The 25,448-nt window shown below is 39.2% G+C and overlaps 1 protein-coding gene across 4 annotated transcripts in view; it reads left to right on the top strand.

Annotated features, from left to right (window-relative positions):
* TMEM184B (transmembrane protein 184B) overlaps positions 1-25,448 on the top strand; it is an 86,981-nt gene that overhangs the window by 11,144 nt on the left and 50,389 nt on the right. For all 4 annotated transcript variants that reach the window (XM_063426440.1, XM_063426438.1, XM_063426439.1 and 1 more), the window contains exon 3: positions 18,112-18,297. In XM_063426440.1, the coding sequence (XP_063282510.1) occupies positions 18,115-18,297 (183 nt within the window). In that variant the 5' untranslated portion in view covers positions 18,112-18,114. The remainder of the gene's footprint in view (positions 1-18,111; positions 18,298-25,448) is intronic.

Here is a 25,448-nt window from a genome sequence, read left to right as displayed (position 1 = left end):
AATTTGCTCTATATGTCTGTTCACCCGTAGTTCCCCTCTTTCAAATTATATGCACCCATACTTATTATATATCATTTTGTTCAGGAGAAACAGGGCTTTAATCTATCATTAACTATTCATATATGGAACATAATTTATTATGAATACAATTTAAAAAAATGTGAGAAAATAAGATTTTTTTTTACATTTGCATTTCCGTCTGACATTTTAACTGTGAATGTCATAACACTGTTAGGTTTTACTGCAAAAAAATGCACATATTTGTAATCAGCGATGTCTCACGAGTACAACAGAACCCCCCATTAATAGGTTTTATGTTGTTTTGGAAAGTTACAGGGTCAAATATAGAACATTCCATTTTCAAATAGAAATTTTCCAGATTAGTAATGTTACCTTTGAGACGGTGTGGTAGCCCAGGAATGAGCATTACCCCCATAATGGCATAGCATTTGAAAAAGTAGACAAGCCAAGGTATTGAAAGTGGGGTATGTTTAGTCTTTTTTAGTAGCCACTTAGTCACAAACACTGGCCAAAGTTAGCGTTCATATTTGTTTTTGTGAAAAAAGCAAAAAACTAATATTTGGCCAGTGTTTGTGACTAAGTGGCTACTAAGAAAGACTGGACATACCCCACTTGCAATACCTCGGGTTGTCTACTTTTGCAAATGGTATGCCATCATGGGGGTAATTCTCATTCCTGGGCTACCATACGCTCTCAAAGGCAACAAAACCAATCTGGCAAATTTCAATGTGAAAAAAATGAAATGCAAGCCTTATATGTGACTCTCTAACTTTCCAAAACACCATAAAACCTGTACATGGGGGTACTGTTATTCTCGGGAGACTTCACTAAACACAAATATTAGTGTTTTAAAACAGTAAAACATATTACAACAATAATATAGACCATAAAAGTGCCGTTCGCTTGTAAAAAATGCGAAAAACGTCACTTTTACTTAAAATATCATCGTTGTAATACAATTTACCAGTTTGAAACACTAATATTTGAGTTCAGCGAAGTCTCCCAAGTAAAACATGTACAGGTTTTATGGTGTCTTGGAGAGTTACAGGGTCAAATATAGTGCTTGCGAATTAAATTCTCTGCACTTTCTCCCTGTGTTGTCAGGCATGTCAATCAAATTTTAATTAATCAAATCACATAATTACGTTAAAAGATTATTTAAATATACACGTAGAATTTTAATATATATGCATTTATAGGTATTTAAATTCTACGTGTATACTAATGTAATCTTTTATGTAATTATATGTATTTATCTCTCTATATATATATATATATATATATATATATATATATATTTGCGGTTATTTGTATTTTATATATAGATAGATATATATAGAATGTCATTCTAAGTGTATTTTGTTACTGATATATATATATATAACAACAAAATACAGTTAGAATGAAATTACATATGCATATATAATTTATATTAAATTTTGTTTTAATATTTTATTTATTTTATTATTTTATTTATTTATTATTTTAATTAAACGTATTTATATATATGTACATCTATTATATATAATATATATACATATTATATATATGTAACGTCATTCTAAGTGTATTTTAATATTAATATATGTACTTATATTAATATTAAAATACACTTTGTATGACGTTACATATATATATATGTATATAAATATATTTAATTTATTTTTAAACATGTTTATTTTATTTTTTTTACACCTCCTACCAGCAGGGCGACTGTCTGATATTTCAAACCGTCCTCCTGCTGGCAGATCCATAGCTAGCTATAGGGGGCCATGTGATCGCTCTTTGAGAGCGATCACATGGCCCCCGGGGGCCTCATTTGCCGGAACGGGGCTGCCTGGGCTCTCAGGCAGCCCCCCAGCAGAGGATCGCGGCGGAGGTAAGTACACCTCTCTTCTTGGGGGCTTAAGCCGTTACGGCGTACCATGCCGTCGCAACGGCTTTAAAACCCATTTAATGCGTGACGGCATGGTACGTCGTAACGGCGTTAAGGGGTTAAAGAAAAGACCGTATTTTCATTACTGCTTAGGGACACCTAAGTGTTTGTATTCCTGACCCTATAGTGTTCCTTTAAAATTGTTCTAAGTCGGAAAGACAAACACAAATGTTTGTGTGTTCGTGTATCTATATCTATCTCTCTCAACCATATCCGGCTGAGGAAGCTACAAATCATAGTGAAACGCGTTCCGGTATTATATGTGGATATTGTTCCCTATTTTATTTATATGTTTTTAACAGTATACTAATACATTGTTACTCTATAATCCTGGTTTCCGGTATCACGAGCTGCTTACTTACAAAGGGGGAGTGTAGTCCCTAACTGTACAATATGCTACTACAGAGCCACATGGACTTTATCTTTTGTAAGTATTGATTTGGCACTTAAACTTACAGCATTATTCTATACTGTGCTACTCTATTTTTTGCTTCATATGCTCCCCCTAGGATTGGACGTTTATCTCCTATAGGGGTGGGTCGCCTTAACGGACCTGGACGCTATCCACAACGGAGCTAGGTTTAATAGCTCCTTGTTTGTGAGTGTTCTGTATATACAGTTTCTTATATACCTGGCATCTGGAGAGTTGTATGATTAGGAGTACCTGGAATATTATTTTAAAAGGTAAAGTTGCCTTCTTATAAGCGCTACACTTTTTGATCTATCTACTTCTTGTTTGTGTTATTTCGGAAAAGTTACACGTTTGGTGTTTAGCTGAGATCTATTGATTTGTTTTGGAATATTCCACTTAGTCTCTTAATTTCCCTAAAGTGCTAGTATCTCCAATTTTTGTTATTTTTCTATATCGAACTATGTCTACATTTTTATGTTACTAGTCCAATCAGTTTTCACTGTGTAAACTGAATCTGTAGTCCATTCCCAACACTTTATATCTTTGTGATGAGTAGACAAACAAAACACAAATATATAAACCGCAATCTTGTACTTGGCCTTCATCGGACCAATAAGCTTAACTAGATTAAAGCCAAAGTTCTCTAAGAGCCATATGCGTAATAGGACTCTGTGGGTTCATACCTTGAGCAGCCATCTTATTGCTTAAACCCTCTTCCGTTGTATCAATTAAAGGGGAACTGTAATTTTTGTGAATTTATACCATCAATTGAAAGATTTTGCTAACTTTTGTTTTTGTTTCCACTGAAATGCTCCTTTTTTCTGAGTTATTTATAAGATTTTGCAAATAGCATCAAAATCCTGTTCAGACAAGTCAAAGCCAGGACAACCATTACGAATCTAGTTTGTCTATGCTGACTGGTTATATGGACAAAGCTTATAACAATGACTGACTGAGAAGACGCTAAGAGGGAAGTAATCAATTGCAGGTTAAAAAGATCAGAATTTCCACATTTAATTTTATTTTCATACTTCACAAGTACATATAGTGATAAGTAAACAAAAGCCTGGGAAGTGACAGTTTCCCTTTAAAATCAGGAAGGGACATTGGAATTGTTCTCTAATTAGCATATTTATTTTTATAATCTGTAGCATGTGACATTGCAATTTACATTTTTGTTTTGAGGTGTGATAGAAAGGGCAGTGCTGACACATGCCGTAGAGTTGACAGCTGTAACTGGGAAGCAGTTTCTTGCACGTTCAGCTTTGTGGCGTGTGTGAGTGCACCTGTCAACAGAGTCTGTACTTTGCTTTCAGTGGATTTTATTACCTGGCTGCCTTGGAGGGAATATGGAACACGTCTGGATAAGTTACACTTCTGTTTTTGTAAGCAGCAAGCAGTCAGCTGTGACCATGTTTGAAATGAACTCCATGTTTAGTTAAGGCTCTGCTTCTGCATTTCTCTCATCCCTGTGTATTGTGTGATTAGCGGTTTTACAGCTTGAATAGCCAGTGATTTGAAAAGAGAGAACTAACCCACTTACTGCCAATCCAGACAGGCATTTGACTGGTGCCTGATCTAATGAATATACATGTAATACAATAGCCTGATACCCAGGGTTTAATGGGTGCAGAGTTACATTTGCTAAAAGAGGCTAATTGAGTTGTTTACTAAATGTGTTCTATGAGCCAGTGAACTGGACTGTCATTGGCTTACTTAGCTACCCAACTCCAGTTGTATATTTCATATGATTATCAAGAATGTGCTGTGCATTTGTCAAACCTATGACTGGCCACATTTCTTGATTTCATGATAGGACTTCATAAGCATCTAAAGTGTACTGTCATCTTTAATAGGGGTTGTCTCTGGGCACATACTTGTAACCTGCAGTGTACAAAACATTAGCTAATCTAATCATAAATACATATCATATTTTGCTTTGCAAGGCTGTTTTTCTTCTTTTTCTTTTGCATGATATCCAATATTGCAGATCCAGGCACTTAACATTTTAGTTCCTAACAAGCCATTATTTAAACCTTTATTGAGTGGCAGGGGTGTAAAGTGGCCACACTTAAATTATGCAACCAATTTATTTTCCTTCTCACTTTGCATAGTAAATGATGTCTATATAGACATGGTTAATGTAGTGTGTGTGTGTGTGTGTATCACACACACACAAATGTAAATGTGTAGAGGGAGAGAGAGACGTATGAAGATAGCTCTTATGGAAAAGCATCTTTGAATTCAGAATTGTAGACTTCAGTATAGTCCATTTCCGAGAGTTGCAATTAATGAAGTTTTTCATTCCTTTCCTTCTAGGCCAATGCGCTCTAGATGTGTTAGAATAAATAAGATTAATTTCGTCGTTGAAGGATTTTCTGTCACAAGATGTTCACATTGCTAACAGAAAGATATCCAGGCTGCATTCCTTTCATCCCCTTCACCACACCCAGCTTTGCTACTAATGTTTTCAACTTGCAATCTCTCTGGGAGGACACTTAATTGTTCCCAGTATTTTGTCTCCACTTGTAGTTTGATGCCATTGTTTATGCAGTCAGGTGGTATTGAAAGTGGTAACATTATAATCAGGGCTTAAAATTTGAAGTCCTATGCTATTAGCCAGGGTTGAAAGTGCTTGCCGCTGCAGGCCTTGGCATACTCGCCTGAATTGAATTTCTTCTCACCAGCACTACATTTTCAGTCACCAGTGGTGAGTAGTAAATTTGAGTCCTCTTATAAGTATTACATTCGATAGATAATGTTTTTATTGTATTGTATTGGATTACAAAAAATAAATCATAGTAAGATTATATCAAATCTTAACATAATACATAAATACACTTTATATATACAACAGAGAATAGCTATGCTATTGTTTAATGTATAAAAGGATGCTGTATAGTGTATACGAACATGTATATCGTCCAATGCCTGGGACATGCCGTTCCAGGCGAGTAATTTTCCTGTTTATTTAGCCAGCAGCAGGGCTACTGGGGAAAGGGGAGGCTAATTTGGTGTGGTGGAAGGATTGTCTGCTTCACCTAAAGCCAGCTAGGGGCTGCAGTGGACTGCCAGTCATGCCAGAAATGCTAGGGGCAGCAGCTGCTTTTTGGCGATGCTCAGAACTGATGACAACATATTCTTGAGAAAAATACAACGATGGTAAGAAAGGAAAAACCTTCCACAGGGGAAGCAATGGTTTTGGAATACTCAGGGCATAACCCAAAATGAACATAGAAAGTCAAGGCATTTTAACCTATCAATGATAGAGCAGTTTCTCTAAGGGTAGTAGGTCTGTTAGTGGGTTTGTTTATTTAGATTACCTCTTCCAGTCCAAGTGGGTCAGCGTTTTAGTTTGTGTGTGTGTGTCAGTGATTGTGTGTTGGAGTTTGTATGTATAGGTTAGTGAGGACACAGTTTGATTAAACAATTTTATACTTTCTCTCTTAAATTGTGGAGAATTCGAATTGTAATCCGAATCAGACACTTAAAAAATACAGCCAAGACATACAAACAATACATAGAGCCAACACAAATCCATTACATACAGGCAGCACACACCCATTGGATACAGGCTGCACACTATGACACAGGAAGAGACTACACTCTGGGTAAATTACAAAACTGTTTTGCTATATGAATCCATAAGGCAAAATTGAACCATACTACTCCAGTTCTAACGATAGCAAAGTTAGGAAATATTTCCAGATCAGCTATTTTTCCTCAAAATGAGTTTTAGTAAGCATATATACAAGACAAAAAAAAAAATCTCCTTTCCTGAGTGTTACACTAAAACATCTGCATCTTCAGAAAAAGGTAATACTACATGTGGAATAAAAGATGTTTCCAGGGGGGCGGGGCCTGACCACTGACTGGAGCGGTCGCAGGTTGCAGAGGCTCCCGAGCAATGCGACAATCTTGACCATTTCCACCTGAACCAAGGCAGATTTAAGGTCCCTGGGGCCACCCACTGCCAGGGAAGCTCGAGACGAACCCGCAGACACCAAGCATGAAGGGGTCCCGGACCGCGCGACCCACCAAGCTCTTGAGGCCACGAGGCACGGGCGCCATGGGAGAGACGGCCGCTCTCCCGCCGCCACGACCCTATGTGGACCCTACACGGAGCCCCAGTTCCCCCCCCCTGGACCGGTGGGGGTTATCCCGGTCCGCTTAAGCATGGCATGTGGGCTATCGGAGGCTGAAGGCGGCACGCATGAAGGCAGCACAGGGCCTAGCAAAATGGCGCCTGCAGACCATACTGCCGAGCCTAAACACACCCAGTCCCTACACGAGCGCTTAGACAATCTGTTCCGGCGTTTCTGGGAACAGTTGGAGCAGAGGAAAGCCCAACAAATTACTACATACTACAAGGTGATGGAACCGGCGGAGAGCATGTGGCGGGAAGGGCAGATCCTGGGCATGGCAGTCTCACAACAGCGGGCTGAGCGCCCTTCCAGGCAGGGGGTCACCAGGAGACTACCTCCAAGACACAAGCCACCTCGCAGGAGGGTTACCCGCCGCTGGCGACGGAAGACCACCAGGACCCTCCGCAGCGCCCAGAATGGGAAAGACCCGGCCTCAAGAAGGATCCGAGTCTGTGGCCACAGGGTGTCGACTCCGCACGAGACCTGGAGCTGGGGAGCAACCCCCCACCGCATGCAATCCTCCCCCACACCGCAACACCCACAACCGCTGCCTCTGGGGATACCCAGTGAAGGGGCTCCTGACGCTGAATCCCGGAACATTCCAGCACTGGGTATCGGATGAAGCACCCGACGCCGAGCCTCACGGCAGACATACCCTGCGCTACGAACTGAGAGCATGTTACAGCTGAAGAACGGTGCAGTATACGCCTTACCGATACCCTCACTTCTCCACTCCCCTGGCACTGTTGGCAACCCATACCTTGCTGGAGTTGGTTCCAATGTAAAAATATATGACCCAGTGACTTCCTGGACAATTTTTGCGCATACCTGCAGTGATAATATTGTTTCAGCTAACTGCCGTTAAGTTGCAAACCCCTACTGAGTGACGGTCCCTATAGTGCTTAGCTTGTTTGACTCACGATAATGTATGCATGTCTAGCCTAGTATGTCCTCCATTAATGTTAATATACTATATAAAATGGCTACCTGTGTCTTCATGCAGGCACTCCATGTTTTTACTATTCCTGCTAGCCTAGCCACTGTTTAGCTTTGTATATTAGCCTGCAGCTCTGTAAGCTCTACCAATAAGCATTATGTTCAGCGAGGTATGCGAACCAAGCGCCCCATACTAAGTTCAGAAATGGGTAACAAGGTGCTTTTGAGTTTGTTCTTCTTGGATTTATTAATCGACAAATGCATACGTGCCCTAGTGTAAACGCCTGTAAAAATAACCCACCTTGTATATCCTATGATATGCTTCCATAGCAATTCTAACCTAATACTCTGTGACGCAGACCTCTTGTATTGCATACATTGAGCCTATCTCGCCTGATGAACCATGTCTCTAACGTCTAACCTATACACCAGATGTATCCCGCATATCTAACTTGTTCTCCCTTTATATAAAAATGGCTGTATGTTCTATGACCTTATCAACATAATCCCTATGTTCATGGATAAGGCTTTATGCCTCTCTTGCAATGTTAGGTCATGATATATAATGGAACTGTCACATAAGTGCCATTGCATATTATTCAAGCCTGTTTATAATATGTTTTCGTTAATCAACATAAAAACAAAAATGAGGCATTAATATCGCGGAAATGTACACCATCAATGTTATTGCTGTATTAACCCTATATTGTGTACCACTTGCACGTTTCCCTTTCTCTATTCTGTAACCCATCTTGCATGCCTCAATAAAAGAAAGATTGACAAAAAAAAAAGACGTTTCCATAAAAGAAGTTTTAAATATGTATGTACATGTTGGTCAGGTGGCCCATTTGGCTAATGTCAGATAGTTCTCCTCCTAATAAAGATGTTGAACTCAAATGTTGATCCTTGCATAGCAATTTATACATTCAAATAGGTGATTAACAATGTTCGTACTAAACCAAAGGTGCAGTAAATAATTTCACTTTCCAAAAATGGTAGCATTTTATTACAAATAAACACTCGTATCCTTTCAACGCATATTATTTATCAGTAAAACATCAGCAGATTCCAGTCTTGTGTACAGGGCAGATACAACATACAAGTCAATGATGATATTACTGGGACATTAGTAGAGAATGACTGTGTGTGGTCACACCTTTCTGTACAAAGATTGTTCTCTTTTCTATAAGGAGATCTCTAGGTGAGGTATTTGAGTCATATTTCCGGTTACTGGAAGAAACATGTTGCATGGCCCCTGTACAGCAATACTACTTCTGGCAGTGTCAATAGGCTTAGAATACGGTTTTCCTGCAACAGTGAAATTGTTTTGCAAAGGCCATTATTTGTGCGTTTCACCAGCATTTAGAAACACTTAAACTTTTATCACAGCAATTTATTGAAAGTATTAGGAATTATTTATTGGTGATCTTATGTCCAGCCATGCCTAACTGCTTTGGAATCAGAGCTATTTAGTATTGCTATGTGTTGAGTACAAAATAATTATATAAATATTTAATTTTTATATATAAATATTTAATTGTTTCCCCTCAAAATGTGTTATCCTTTTTGCTATATGTTTGTTCAATCATAATTTCCATCTTTTTCATTTATTGCACCTATACATTATAAATTGTTTTGATAAATATGTATTTGTCCCGATTTTTTTATTTTTTTGTTTGTTTGGCCTCTAAGTTTAATAGCAGTCTGAGAAAACAGGAATTTATGTTGGTGGTATCTTTATTTTTATTTATTATCATTTGTTGTTTCTCACTTCATATTACCATCATTCTGCTAAAGTTAATAACAATTTTGTGGTGGATACAGTGATATCAGTAATGTAGGTTTTCTGGGAACTTGGAGGGTCAAAATTAAAGAGTTACACACTTCATTTATTTATTTCTCTTTAAAGGGACACTATAGTCCCCAGAACAACTACCGCTTAATGTAGTTGTTCTGGTGTCTAAAGTCTGTCCCTGCAGGATTTTACTGTCACTCAGAAAGCCACTAGAAGTGCTTCCTGGGTCAGTGCTGCATAATTTTCAGCACTGACATTCACTCTTCACGCTCTGCATGGGGACACTGACCATTCCTCATAGAGATTGATTGGTATCACATTGGTTTAGTGATATTGATTCAATATGAGGATTTGCTGATTGGCCAGGGTGGCCTTTAACTCCGCACCTGCCCTGCCTCCTTGGCTAAGGTAATCAGTATTGGCGATCTCAGACAATCCAATGCTTTCCAAATGAAAAGCATTGGATTGGCTGAAATTCTCAATTCTGATGTCAGCCAAGAATGTGGATCTGGGGTGGGGCCAATGCAGGTGGATCTGCGCAGTGCTGGAAAAAGTTGAGTTGTATAACCTTTTTAGGGGGAGGAGGGGGAGGGTGAGTGGGGACCAGCAACCTAAATGGGGATTTTTTATTTTTTTTTCAACTATATGGTCAGGAATAAACGTTTGTGTTCCTAAACCCTACACAGGTCCTTTTTTAAAATAAGAAATTAAAAATGTTTTACTAACCTTGTTAACCAGAGCTGGAAATTCTTCATTAGGCAGCTGCACCACTTATTCTGAAATCATCCTGACTGATCATCTCCGATCCAATCAAATCTACTGGGCATGCACAGCAATCACTTGCCAAAGGCAGACTAATGTTTCTCATATAGAAGGATTTAATTGAGTGCTTCTTTGAGAATCATTCAAAATGTTCAATTGTTGAGATTCTACATGAGGAAATTTCACACAAACGGCAATTGTCTCTGCACCAAAACCAGTACATTAAGAGGACTTATGCACAAATCATTCCTGAATCCAAAGACCACTACTCCATAGTATATCTTCTTAAAGTAACCCTATAGAGTCAGGAACAGAAACATGTATTCCTGACCCAATAGTGGTAAAGCCACCATCTAGCCCTCCCTTGCCTCCATAAATATATTGAAATGTATTCAAATCTGCAGCTGCTGCCTCTGCCTCTGCCCCTGTCTGCTGTCATCATCAGAAGTGGTGGTCTGAGCCAATCACAATGCTTCCCCATAGGATTGGCTGAGACTGTCAAGGAGGAAGATCAGGGGCAGAGCCAGCACAAGTCAAACAGAGCCCTGGCCAATCAGATAGACAGCCACTAGAGGGACTTCCGTGTTCTTAGAACACGAAAAGTGTTTTAAACGATGCTGGACGTCCTCACCGCCGAAATCCCCATAGGAAAGCATTGGATAATGCTTTCCTATGGGGAGGTGTAATGTGTGCGCGGCTATTGCCACGCATGCGCATTAGGTCTTCCCTGCCGGCTGATGTTGGCGGGGGAGGAGCATGGGCGTAGCCTGACCCAGCGCCAAGGGACATCGGCGCTGGATTCAGGTAAGTCACTGAGGGGGTTTTAAGGAAAGTTCAGTTTCTGCATGCAGAGGGTGGAGACACTGAATGGCAGTGCTGCTTACTCTGCAACACTGAGGAGTGGCCACTGGAGGTATCCCTAGGCTGTAATATAAACACTGTATTTTCTCTGAAAAGACAGTGTTTAGAGCAAAAAGTCTGAAGGGAGTGATTATAATCACCAGAACAAATACAATAAGCTGTAGTTGTTCTGGTGACTATAGTGTCCCTTTAACCTCTCTGCTGCTTTTGACACTTCTGATCTCGCTTATCCAAACTGTTTACATTATCCTTTCCTTGTTCTTGTATTCTATGTTCCTATGTTTATCTCTACACTGCCTTTCATGGTAAGCATATTAGTGCCTTTAATTTCCAGTACCACTATATAGTGATGCATAAAACTCTCCCAATATTTTTTATAATGTACCCTTTTTCCTCTTTTCCATTTCCAAATGGATGTCTACCTACTTTCTAAAGTACATTTTTCTAAAGCTTACCTTAGTATTGTCTTTAACTCTGCCTTGCATTTACATTCCATATCCAAACTGTCAACAAATCCATCTTTATCTGGAGCTTGTTGACACATTTAATTTCCCACATCAATAACTTTAACTCTCTCCTAATTGGTATTTTCAGAACTGCCCCAGTGCTCAGTCCATACTGAATGTTTCTTCCAGCTTTGTTTTTCTTTCTCCTCTCTTCTCACCAGTTTGCAAATCATTATGTTGGCTTCGTGTATGCATTCGGTTTAATTAAAGCCTAAAAAGCTCCCAGCAACTCTGTTCCTAATTTTATATCGTCACAAATTCATTGGTTCACCACTTCACGAGCACTCCGTTATGCTAGTGACCTTCTTCTTCTATTCTCTGTTTGCACCCGTACTGCTAATTCTCACCTACAGGATTTCTGAAGGGCAACTCCATTTCTATGCAACAGTCTACTTCCGCCCCATCAGATTTTCTTTAGTCTACAATCCATTAATAAGTCCCTTTTATAACCTTCTCTTCAGTCTGTAGCCTACCTAGATTATTTTTATCCCTTAAAATGGCTGCGGCATCACCTTTTGTCCAATCCCAGCAGCCGTCACAATTGAGACTGTGGGATTCATACATCGATCTATTAAAGGTATCATGGGATCCTCCATAGAGGTTGGTGATGTACTCCTTCTCTTCAGTTTTGCAAGGATCCCCAAAAGGTACAAATCTGCTTTAAATCTGACTGCATCCTCGCTTCTAGCATAATCAGTGACTTTATTGTGCATTTTACTTTTCCACCTTCCAACTCTATTGCAAATCTACACACTCGCCCTTCTCATCCCCCATGATCTCTTTCTCTTTATAACGTACCTTCACTGTATTGTAAGCTCTTTCAAGCAAGATCACCAAGAGCCTCTGGTTTACACGTGCCTAAGACAAAGTATTGCAAATTGTGTTATATCGCCACATTAAAGGAGCGCTATAGGGTCATGAACACAAATTTCAATTATTGACCCTTTAGTGTTAGAAAACCATGTTAGCCCCCCTTGCCCCCTTTTATACCTTAAAAGTTATAAAACATGCCTTTCTCCCAGCGCCTTGCAGGTCCGCTGGCGTTGGCTTAGTCCCCATCCAGCCTTCATTGCTGACCTCATCAAAACTGGGAAAGCATTGGATTGGCTGAATCGTCAGTTTTGATGATGTCAGCAATGGAGGCTGGGCGGGTCAAAGCCAAATGCCCCACTGGCCAATCGGCATCTCTTCAGAGATATACATTAAATCAATGCATCTCTATGAGAAATGTGCAGTGTCTCCATGCAGAGCGTTGAGATGCCTAACGACCGTTACTGACCCAGGAAGCACCGTCCTAGTGACTTCCACTGGATGTGCCCCTAGGGAGCAATGTCAACACTGCCTTTTCTCTGCAAGACATTGTTGGAAAGAAATGTAACTTTTATTTAAGAAAAATATATATGCTTAGTGGAGTTCCACTTCAGAGCAAAGTATTGCAATACCTCCTGGTGTATATGTGTGTATCTACACTGGGATGTCTGGCAATTCTGCAGTTGTGCCATATAAATACATTTCAACAAGCTCACTGTACTTTGTAACCGTATTCCTCTGATGGCGATTGCTGCCTTTATGCAGTACATATGGTGAATAGTTTACTCAATAAGTACATTTATCAACAGGAAAATATATTCAGTCAATATTTCCTCTGTGCTGTTTCTGCTCTAATAATTTGTGTTTGGTTGTTTTGACCCACATTCCTTTCATCATACAAGCCCAAATCAGCCTCACGCAGGCCAGGCTTTCTCTTCTTAATCCCCTCATGTTGCGTTTCATTCAGAATGCTAAAAGATGCCAAGCTGTTTCTTTTTCCCTAACAATGTGCGTGTGGCCGCTGGAACCATGGCTGCGTTAACCTCTTCAGGACTAGCAACCTGTCAGAACTATTAAAATAAGCGATTTGCCTAGTTTAGGTTCCAAAGAGGTTACGTTTTAATGTAACCAGTAATGAGATAGCTAGAGTAAAATTCCTTACCCTCATTCAGCACGTTCATCAATCCCTCCTCCCACATCCGATGCTTGTCTTCTGCTTTTAGCTATACTTTAACACTATGTCACTTCTCCAATTCCTACTGGTCTTGCAGACCTTTGTAGTGCATTTCGAAAAGGAGGTAAGATTCTGGTGTCCTCTAACAGAATGGGTCCATTTTATTTTTAGGCCAACAAAAATGTACAGAATTGTGTAAGACAGTATTTGCAATGGCAGAGGTGGACTAAAATATTATATGCCAGCTGTTCAGGCTGACAAAGAATCTTGTAAGTCTATGCAACAGTTTCTTGTTTATCTGGTAGCGATTCCTGTACTGTAGCATCATTTAAACACAGTGTTCTGTCCAATAGAGATTCCCTATGACCTTTAGTACTTGTGGGAGTGAGGTGATATTCTAAACTATCTGAGAATGCGGTCAGGTGGGGCTTTGAGTGAAATCACTATGAATGGAGACAGGTATGTTTTTCACAATTATACATTTGTATAGATATAGAACATCAATTAAATGCTCCCACCACCATTTCTGCAAGATTCTGTTTGTCTCTTCACTTGATGGTAAACCATATTTTGTTTGGCTGGTTATATTTTGCCTTAATAATTAATCCTTTTGTATCATAACTCCTACTTGAGCGTAATTGTAGTTATGGTCAAGTAAGTTTTTTTTTTGCAGAGTATTAGCTTATACTAGTAAATACAGACCTTCACATGTCTGAATGTATTGTATGATTGTGTTACTGATTGTATGATTGTGTTACTGAGGTCCTACATAGATGAATGGTCCTTTCCATTTATTTATGTGTGCTCTTTTTTTTTTTTTTTTTTTTTTTACACACTAGTTGTAACATTAGAATTGGACATCAGTATTAGAACACCTGTCTGTAAGTAATGATAATATGAAAAAAAGTGATGGTTCACCTTTGAAAATAATTGCTCTACCTGGAGCTAGTAAGTAATTGTAGTTTTTCTATTCATGTCCATCTTTTAACCAGGAAGGATTCACTGTCTGATTAATATTGTATGTACATTGCTCACGTGTGAATACCTTCAGACATCTGACACTCCTAAGGTTAAAGTACATTAATATGAAGAGAGTACCCGAATTTACCTTTCCTCCCCTCATCTTTAAATCTACCCCGTATCTCATGTTACCAACTGTCATGCTAGGTGAAGATTTGACCACTCCTTCTATTCCCAAACTTCCCGTTTCTACTGATATTCTAAATTATTAAATAACCAAGGACAATTCCAAAGTGTTGTTATTGTTTTATTCTTATTTTTTTTTTTTACCTTTTTACATTCTTCTCTTCAAAACATTCCGACTTACAAAACCCACCACAATTCTACTCTCGTGCAATTGTTCACCTCCCCATTTGCCCCATATATCTAGAACTAACTTCAGTTGGATGTTTTTCTTGAACTCTTTAACCCCTTAAGTACACATGACATGTGTGACACGTCATGATTCCCTTTTATTCCAGAAGTTTGGTCCTTAAGGGGTTAAGGAACGTAATGGAAATTTTCCATCATACTGGCCTTTTACTTCTGAAACCATGTCCTTATTTAAGCACCATCTTTAACAGTTCCCCTAAAACTTGTGGCTAATGGAGTGATTACAAAGCTTTCTTGACACCCATCGCCTTTTATATTCACCCTACCTATTTATCCTGTCTTCTTCCTCATACCCTTATCTGCACTTTGTATCTCACCTGCCTGTTTGAAAATTTGACTGGAGTACTCCGGAACATCCTGCACTTTTTGTGTCAAACAACATTTTCATTTATCCTTTTACCCATTTTATCTTCTTCTTAGTGTTGTATAAATGATAATTCACCTGGAAATGTTTTACTAGTTAATACATCTGTCTTTTGCTCCTTTGATGTACCTAAACCGCTGCTCGTTAGACGTTTTTGAGAAGAATTGCATTAGATTAGAATGTACTTATGGAACTGTTGTTGCTTTGATCTGGGCTCTCTTTGAACATTAAACTAACATATTCAAACGCTAAACTTTGCCTTTGTACAGCAGTGTTTTTGGTTGTGTTTTTTTTGTTTGTTTTTATAGTAACTTTATAAAGATAGTTTATGGATAATGTTGGCTTTTTGAAAGACAAAAAAAAACCCTAGCACAACCATTTGCTAACTTTTTGTTAGCTTTTTGGTTGTGCTGAAATCACGGAAATGGACGTTCCTCTTTAAACTTGAATCACTGATTATTTATTTGAATTAATCCTGCCTCCCAACATGTCTTCTAAAAGGAGTAATTGATGTTTGCCTGATGTTAATCATGTACAGATTGTCTCTGCAATGAAGAAAAGGCTATACACAAGGATGCTGTCATTTTACAAATACTGCAATCATGTATTCGAGCATATTAAAAGCTTCTCATAAATCTCTTTAGGATTAATTAATAGGGAATAGAATGCCTCTGAAATGTTCATGTTATTAACGTTAAAAAGGAAAACCCTTTTTTACATCATTGATTTTTTTTTTTAAATGTTTGTTTCCCACCCTCCCCAAATGCTGCTGTAGTAGTCTGCTTTCTACAGATATATATATCCCCTTACATAGCCATGAGATGAAGGAGGGGAACTATTATTCCGGCATATATACACACATCTAGGAATTGGCTGGGATTGCTTATTTTAGGGTAAAATAGCCAAGTTTAGAACAATTATCCAACTATGCTGTTTTTCTTGTTTGGCTTGTCTGGCCATAATTTACTATTACCTGGGCAATTCCTACAAAATTCCAGTTTCTGAATAATCTTTCTGGGTTCTGTTGGCAAACATTTCTTTAAGTCCTGTGTATGTTTAAAAATGTGTTTATTCAATAACGTCTCTTGCTTGTGTATAAAATGTATATGGTTGTAATTATACTGTCTAGTGATATGTTACGCATACTATTGCAGTTAGGCATTTAGCTATTAGCTATTTCTAAATCGGTTGTCCTTTTGAATTCATATATCCAGTTATTTGTTGACTGCTACACTTAATGTAAAGGGTATGTATGTATGTAACAATCAAGTTTGATATTTCCTTGTAGTCTTGTAGTAAGCTTTTTATGCTTAACATTTAGCAAAGCCATTTTATTGCCCTAATTATCTCTGTGTAGAATGGGCCACAATGTGAAGATCAGATCATGCTGTCTTGTAAAAGGAGTCTTGACATCTTTGGGTAACAGATTTCCTTTAAATTCCTTTCTACAACCCCCAGAGAAAGATAATGGTCAATGAGAGAGACCATTGTTAGACTGAAGTCAAGTAGCTGTTACTATGTAACACAAAGCATTTTATAATAATAGTGTGATAAGATTTACTTTGTAGTCTGTTCTGATTAGAATTTAGGAGCCAGTGAAGGCTTACAAAATGCAGGGTATGAGCCTTTAAATTACCACCAAGAAAACTGCAAATATTCCTTAGATCGGAGTAGCATGTTATGCTCATCATCTTTACTGGATTTTGAGGGACACCAAAATACCTGTTGCTGCTCAGTTGTCACTTCTAACATTTCTTAGCATATGGGTGCAAGCTAGAGTTTGTGTGTGTGTGTGTGTGTGTGTAAATATGTATATATAATATAATATATATATGAAGCTTTTTGCAGATATGGGGTTTAACCTATAATTACATGGTGGTTCACTTTGGAATCGCATAGTATACCTCAGTGTTGTCAAAACCAGTCCTCAAGTCACACCTAGCAGTCCAGGATTTAGGAATTACCAAGTTATGTCTAAGATTTTTTTTAAACGGGGGAAAAAAACAAAAATACACAACTGAATAATCCCTAAATCCTGGACTGGTTTGAAAATCACTGGTAGTCCAGTGGAGGAGCATGTGGACTGAACCTCTGGCTGGTGCAGACCACAGAAGCCCTTCCAGTTGGCACTCAAATAAGAGGAGCTATACAACATTATGTTCATTATGACTGACTTGTATTCTTAAGTGTCTTTCCATGTCGATGTGTATTTGAAGAGGAACTTACTTTCTCCCCTATAAATTGGTCACTCGCTCTGTGACACATGCTGGCTTTGCAGTTACTAATGGGGCTTGTGTCGAATGAGGGTTACTGGTTGACCAGCAGATTTGTACTGTCCCTTTAAACTGCTGATTACATGATAAAATCACTTAGTTTAACTGCACTACTGGTGGGAATTAATATCAGCGGCAGGGCCACACTTACAATAAACTACTGCTTTCATGCAGCATAAGATCTTTGCCTGTTGTTGACTTAAAGGATCACTATAGTGTAAGGAAAACAAACTTGTTTTCCTGACACTAATCCTTAGGGGCCCCCTCCCGCTGGGCTGAAGGGGCTAAAACCCCTTCAGCCACTTACCGTTACCCAGCGCCGGACTCCCTACGCGCTGGTGACCTCTTCTCCCGCTCCGATGTCAGCTCCCGAGTGGAGCCGTATGTGCAGACAGAGCCGCGCGCGCATTTAAAAATGCCCATAGGAAAACATTTCTTAATGCTTTCCTATGGACATTCTGTGTGCTCAATGCTATTTTCGCATTGAGCGTCGGGGAAGCGCCTCTGCTATGTTTACAGCTGCAGGGTTAAAATCTGGTGGACGTGGCACTCAGACCACTTCATGGAGCTGAAGTGGTCTGGATGACTATAGTGGTCCTTTAATACTTTGTTCTTTTTATTTTCTATATTTTATACTCTCTCTGTCAGAGAAAATAAACTATAATTATGTGACTTGAGAGAAAAAATAATCAGGTTTACATTTGTCATTTTTGTTACCTCACAGATCATGGATACCAGGGCACCTGCTGCGACCATTGCAGGTGCAGCTACATCTGCCAGCCCAAATTATTCCAGGACCCCAGAGGAGGAACCATTTGCCGTAGAGCAGCCTATGTTTCTCATGACAACCACTGCTCAGGCAATATCTGGATTCTTTGTATGGACTGCCCTGCTGATCACTTGCCACCAGGTAAATTAACCTTCCAGTCAATTATTTCTAGAGTGAGTACTTTGTTGTAGAAACATTGAAGACAAACCAAAATATGATAAAATGTAAATAATCTACCAATCTCCCAAATACAGTGCTAAGAATGCTCAAATCAAAATAAGTTACCTACTTTTTGTGTTTCCTGAACTTTTATCATCTTTTATTTTATTACTTAATACAGTATTTTTAGTCCACATTATCTTCAGTTTTTACTCACTTATTTATTAGCATGTTTACAGAAAGCACTCAACTTGATTAGTGGAGGGGAGAGTTTGAGTTGGTAAACCCTAATTATGTATTATTATACTGTTGGGTATGGCTATTCCATCAGTCCTCCATGCTTTGCAAATGTAACTGCCTAAACTCACGTGGCCAGATAAAACCAAAGATAGTTTTAGAAATGGTTTGGGCCAAACAAGAGAATGTCTGCTTCTAGTTATTGCATGGGTTAGATTTCACATTTGTTCACTTACATAAACAATCCAAGCACCATAACCACTACAGCCCACTATATAGTGGTTTTGGTTCCAGGAATGCCTTGGTGCGCACACAAGTTAAGTAGTCAAAAGGTGGTTCGCTGGGTGCCTACTCCTCTTCAGACAGAAGCTACTGTTTACCTTAGGGTCACCCCTGTCACCAAAACCACTGCAGTATGGTGTCTGTAGTGTTTACTGTTTAACTCTCCAAAGAAATTTGGAGCAATTCTGTTTATAAATTTGCTAAATTCCTAAACTTCGCTTTTGAGATGTGCCATATTTCAGCAGAGTTAAATTGCTCTAAATCAAATTTGCTCATTTGAGTGCAATAGTCAAATTTTGACTCAAATTCTCTTTAATTCAAGGGCAGATCGGAATATTTTTTTTATTTTATATAGTTTAGTTATTTTATTCATTTTGGTTGTTACCAATTCATTTTGTTCTAATTATCACTCTCTATGTTCCATGCTTACTGTAGCAGTACTATGTTTTCAAAATGTCAGGACTACAGCTAAGGCTTGTTTCAAGGTATCCTTGCATTACTACAACCTATATAATTATAGACTAGTAACAGATTGTAATTTTTCTTAATCTACCTGAACTACTGCAGAAATTTCTATAAATCCTCCACTTTGGTTACTTTAGCTAAAGAAGCTATTGTACACCATACTAGTTTCATTGTCAGAACTGTGGAAAATGTGAAGGACATAAAAGTTATGATATGACTTATATGAGAGTTGTGTTTATGCTTTTGCCATTTCATTCCTGGTAATATAGAATTTCATATACTGACTTTTATCATGCAAGGATCTGCACTGTTCATGTCCAGTACTGGCTAATATTCTCCAAACTCTCTAAATCATATGAGATAAACCTGTCCCAGTACATTCCATGTATAGTTTTGGTAACGGTTTCAACCATGTGCCACTTTACAACATCTTTCAACAGTTTTATCAAAATACAATATATATATATATATATATATATATATATATATATATATAATGTGTGTATGTGCATGCTGTGTTCTCCTATGTCACTTGTGTGGGTCATCTTATGTTTTCGTATGGGGGAAAAAATGTAATCGTGGTAATTTCTGGCTTCGGACAAGTGTTAGAGATATCTGAAAACCTCCATCTGAGCACTGCGACGACATACAATGTCACTCTGCTGGTTACAGTGAACATGTCATGACCGGTTCACTTCATGTCATAACATCGCTTCATGCACCCAACATGTTATTTAGCATAGTGATACAGAATGTATAACTTTGCTGAAGCAGATGATAAATGGCTACTATAACCATTTTCACCAATCCCTTTGGTGAAAACCCCAATTTTTAGTGATAAACTTGCAATATAGGCTCTAAACTTACCTAGAATTCTGTGCTGTGCGCAGCTTTCTGTGCTGGTTTCCACATCCCTGTCCAACATTACCACTACTGTATTGTGGTGCAAACAAATGCTTAAAAAACACTTTCTTGGACCATTTTTCTGGTTAAGAGCACATGGGTTCACTCTGAGGACGGAGGGAGTGAAAGTAAAGAATTTAAATGTTTTTTTTTATTATTATTATTTTGTATTTTTTTTATGATTGAAAAAGACAATTGGGAGGTGGGGAGGAGAGAGGTATGCTTTCTCTTACAAGTGTGCTACCTTCATGGGGAGAATTGGAAAACGTCATTTGCTAGTGCACAGTATTCAATGGCTACAGATTTATTTTTTGCACAAAATTTACACTAGGCACCCGGAACAGAGTTCTGGGCTGCCTAATTCACATGTGCCGGGAGTGCAACTAGCCCCTGGACAAAAGTGCAATAATCTCTGTATGTGCAGCATTTAAAGTTAAAATGCTACATGTACAAACCTCCTTACTCTGAAGTGTCTTGTGTGGCATGAAACATGTTGGCATCTCCCTTCCTTGTGTCCCCATTCTCTGCATATTCTGTTCAAATATATGGAGGCTTCTTTTTTTTTTTTTTTAATAAAGAAGTATTTTAATACGTTTGATGTAGTTCAGCATTTAGTCCTGAATGTAGTGAATGGCGGTGTATGTCAAGTGGGAGGAGAACCTGGGCTCTCACACAGTAAGACCATCTGATACCTTATAACACTCTGCCACTGCATTATTAAAGTTTAGGTCATAATGTTGGTACAAGGTTCTTAATTATGCTGCCATTTCCATTAAAATCTTGTTCCACGCTGATGGTTCCTTGAGGCTAAAATGTGACTTGTTGCAGCTGTCTCTCCGTGACCTGTCATGTGATTTGCCGTGTGTGACCTCATATGGAGCAACTTTCAATGTGAGCAGGAAGGAAAGGAAGCTGCTTTGCTGGAGCAGAGCATGGCTTCTTGGCTAAAAATAACAATTCAGAACTGCACGTGAGCTGTACTAACTTGTGATTTTAATATAATTAAAAAATCACAGACCTATGCTATACAGTAATTGATGTCAATACTATTTCTGTTCTCTACAGGTTAGTTCCACTCGCCTGACTGCTATGTACTAATACCAGAGCACATCCTTTGGCACAGCACACAGATCAAGCCAGAAACATTGACTACCAAATTTGATGTAATTTGATAGAATCATTTTTATAATTAAGATGTTTGAGATTTTTCCCTAAGAAGATAAAAGTAAGGCATCAGAAACAGTTCTCCTAGCACAGAACAATGGTAACAAGTAATTCAAGAACTAGACGGGTTCACCAATGAGTGGGATAACTGAAATACGGTGACATGTAGGTCGTAAACAATATAGAGAACCGAGAGGAAGGGCAGTAGAGTATCTCCTAGCAAGGCTTATAGCAGAGAGGGTGTAGTCTGCATCCTTCTATGGAGAGGCTTCCCACTATCCTATACTTCCTACACTGCCATAGAAAATGCAGTAGAACTGGGCTATGATGTGTTTGAGTTGCACATAATACTGCGCAGGGGTCCTATGTCCCCATAATATTGCGCAGTGGCCCTATTGTTCACTGAGTTTATCTGGGATAATATTGCAAACTGAGTTGCTTAATAGTATGAGAAAAAATGAGGTGCCGCCATCCCCTGTTAGTTGATTTAGTTGTGGCTTGGTGAACCTTCCCCTGCTGCCCTGCCATGTAAAAGAATTTTCTCATGGAGAGAGGCCAAGTCCCTTTGCTAATGCGGCAATGGTATGGAAAGGAATAGGTATAACATTTTTGGCGTTTTTACAGCGTACATTTGCCCTAAAAATTAAATGTCGGCCATTGAGCTATAAGCCCATAGTTCGCTCCCACAATTTCGGTCCATCACGGGGCGACCTGAATCCAGAAGGAGGTGATGGAGTCTGTTCGCCACTTGAATGGATAGGTCCTCTCCAAATGGGTAACTAGGGATGAGGGCAAATTAAAATTTAGAGCTTTGCATTTGGAGTGATTAATCTGGAAACTTGACCATCCTCCCGATTCTCTCTCGTATCACCAATTTAGATCTACCGAACAGAAGCAGGGCCTCACTTTTAGAAAATGTATCAGAAAAATAGAACAATTCACTGAAGGTATCTTCATTTTAGGAGGTGACCTTAACACGACACAACTTCCCTCACCTCCACATATGCGGCGTCCACTAGAAAAAGACTTAACGCATTGTTAGACTCTGCTCACTTATATGATGCATGGCGAACTGCCCACCCTTACTCAAGGGACTGCTCTTATAACTCCGCAGCTACTAAAACATATTCTAGGATAGATATGTTCTTTCTACAACAAAGGTTTTTACACCTAATTGAATATAGTACATACCGTCCGATCACGTGGTCGGACCATGCACCCCTGTCTCTTGCCATTAAAATCCCATCCCTCCCCATCAAAACGTTTCAATAGAAACTAAATGATATGCTCCTAAATAACAAGGTTGTTATCTCCCAATTCAAGGACACCCTACAACATTACTTTAAGGAGAACTCTACCCCCTCCATATCACAATCACGCGGGAGGCACATAAATGTGTCATTAGAGGCCATATGATTGCCCTGGCTTCCAAACGTAAGTTACAGTGAGAAAGTAGAGTAGACTCACTCACGGATGAAATTAGAGGCCTTGAAAACACACACAAGCTCGATGCGGACTTAACTCCACAAACTATTAACTCTCAAAAGAACAGAACTTCAGCAACTCTTAAATGCACAAATTGCCCGGAAACTGAGGCTTTCCAGACACCAATATTATTCCCAGGGAGGGAAATGTGGAAAATTATTGGCCAAAGCCCTACAAAATTCTAGGCAATCCACCTATATCGCCACCCTCACAACAGGAAATTGAAAGTTTCCTCTCAGAATAAAACAGACCATTCCTGACAATGTCCTACACACTCTAGACAGTCCCATTGTGGAGGAGGAATTCTATCAGGCTGTCAAAGGGCTTCCATTGGGCAAAAGCCCAGGACCAGATGGCTTTACAGCTAAATACTTCAAAACGTTACTGCACACACTCAAACAACCCTTCCTTAAGGCGTTTAACTCCCTATCCACAAGAACTTCCATTCCAAATTCTGCGCTGGAGGCGCATATTACACAGCAGCCCAAACCAGGCAAAAACCTAATGATGTGTGGGAGCTACCGCCCCATCTTGTTGATAAATCTAGACCTAAATATTTTTACAAAAATACTGGCTACCCATCTATGTCTTCTGCTGCAGGGACTAGTCCACCCAGACCAGACAGGTTTTGTGCCAGAACGAGAGGCGAAAAACACCACCACCACCAAGCCTCATACACCTCTCCAAAGCCAGACCAACTGAAAGCTTACTCCTATCAGTCGACTCAGAAAAGGCGTTCAACAGGGTGGACTGGTCCCTGCTGCAGGCAACTCTCTGGGCAATGGGATTTGGACTTCGCTGGCTGCAATGGATAGACACTATTCAAGGCCAAGCGCAAAACTCAAGATCAATGGGCAACTATCTGAACCTGTCCACATCCGAAATGGCACAAGAGAGGGGTGCCCACTCTCCCAATTACTATTCATACTCATTCTAGAACCATTCCTCCAGGGAATGATGGATAACCCCAATATAACAGGCATTAAAGTACAACTACAAGAATATAAAAGTAGATGCTTTCGCGAATGACCTCCTTTTTACACTTACAAATCCGACGACATCCATGGCCCCACTCATCAAGGAAATCACAACATGTAACCATCTCTCAAACTTCAAAGTAAATTTCACGAAAAGTGAAATAATGCCCCTAAAACTCATACTACATATGCACTCAAAAATCTCTTACCGTGCAAACTTGAATACCTCTATGACCTTAACTTTGTACCTCTCCTTCAAACCATATCTAAAGATATTTCAAATTTGGATAAACCTCAGTTTGGATGGCCATGCAGAATACACATACTAAAAATGAACATTCTCCCTAAAATTCTTTATCTGCTCCAAACACTCCCTATAAGGATACCCAAGTCCTTTTTTCCGTAAATAGAAAAATGTTCCATAAATAACCAAGTTCACAAGAGTCACTGTAAACGCATATCACGATGGCATTATACACCAGCACAGATACATTGCGTGTTTCCCACTTCCTCAGACACATGCTGGAGATGCGGTGCCCATGCAGGTACAACAGGACATATATGGTGGACATGCCCAATAATAAGAGAGTACTGGGGTTAGATAATCATACTTGTACACACAATCACTACAGTGACCCTGACCAATACACCTTAGGCATGCCTCTTCCTTCAGTACCCCACTCCAATGCCAAAATTCTGGCGCACACTCATTCACCACCTAATAACTGCGGCCAACCTGCTCATCCCGATTATGTGGAAAAGCGCTTTGGCCCCATCAGTAAGAGAATGGATTAGCTAAGTAGAGTCTGTACCCTTGATGGAGGAATTAACTTATTCCCGATCGTACAAATACACAATATGTAACAATACTTGGAGTCTGTGGACCCAATTCCTAGAAAGGAACCACCCAACCAGATAATCAGGAGTGTTTATTCATCAGAAATCTGAAACAATACCCCTTTCAGACCATAAGCTACTCACCCTTAAGGGATCAGACTCCAATTCCAGCCTCACTAGATGCACACAGGGTTATTAGTCCATTTGGGACTAGTCTTTGACAGACACGATTGAAATACTTTACATTATCTTCCTAACATTAGGCTTTAAGTTAATAGATAATACCTCTCTGGTTATATGCTTGGAAAAACACAATCTCTGAGCAGACGTGGCAATCCACTCTATACACGTCCGGGTCAGCGACAGGAGGAACAAACACTCTTCAGGGACAGTTTCACTTATGGTTCAATCAGCTTCATGCTCACAGATATCTGGGATATGCACCAATCCAGGACTTTCTTCTATGTAATGGTGCTTGAATGCCACCTCAACTTAGAGGTTTGACAAAACGAAATGAAGGCTCTTTGTATCACATATCCAAGATTAAGATTATGGTATGTAAATGATTCAATGTACCATATTCATCCCTCAGATGTCACATGTAATATCTGATTTTAACAATTTGGTATTCTTTCTTTACATGCCAATGTCATCGCTACTGAGCATTTTGTCAATGTCTGTCATATTTTGTATATGTTTAATAAAAGAAAAAACAAAAACAAAACAAATTACCAAAATGAAAAGTAGAGGAAACAGTGGGCATTCCTTTGTCCACCCTCACCA

The sequence above is a fragment of the Pelobates fuscus genome, chromosome 7 (assembly GCF_036172605.1).
Source record: "Pelobates fuscus isolate aPelFus1 chromosome 7, aPelFus1.pri, whole genome shotgun sequence".
Lineage (NCBI taxonomy): Eukaryota > Metazoa > Chordata > Amphibia > Anura > Pelobatidae > Pelobates > Pelobates fuscus.
Note: the sequence above shows the minus strand (reverse complement) of the source record. Positions and strands in the feature narration are given on the sequence as shown.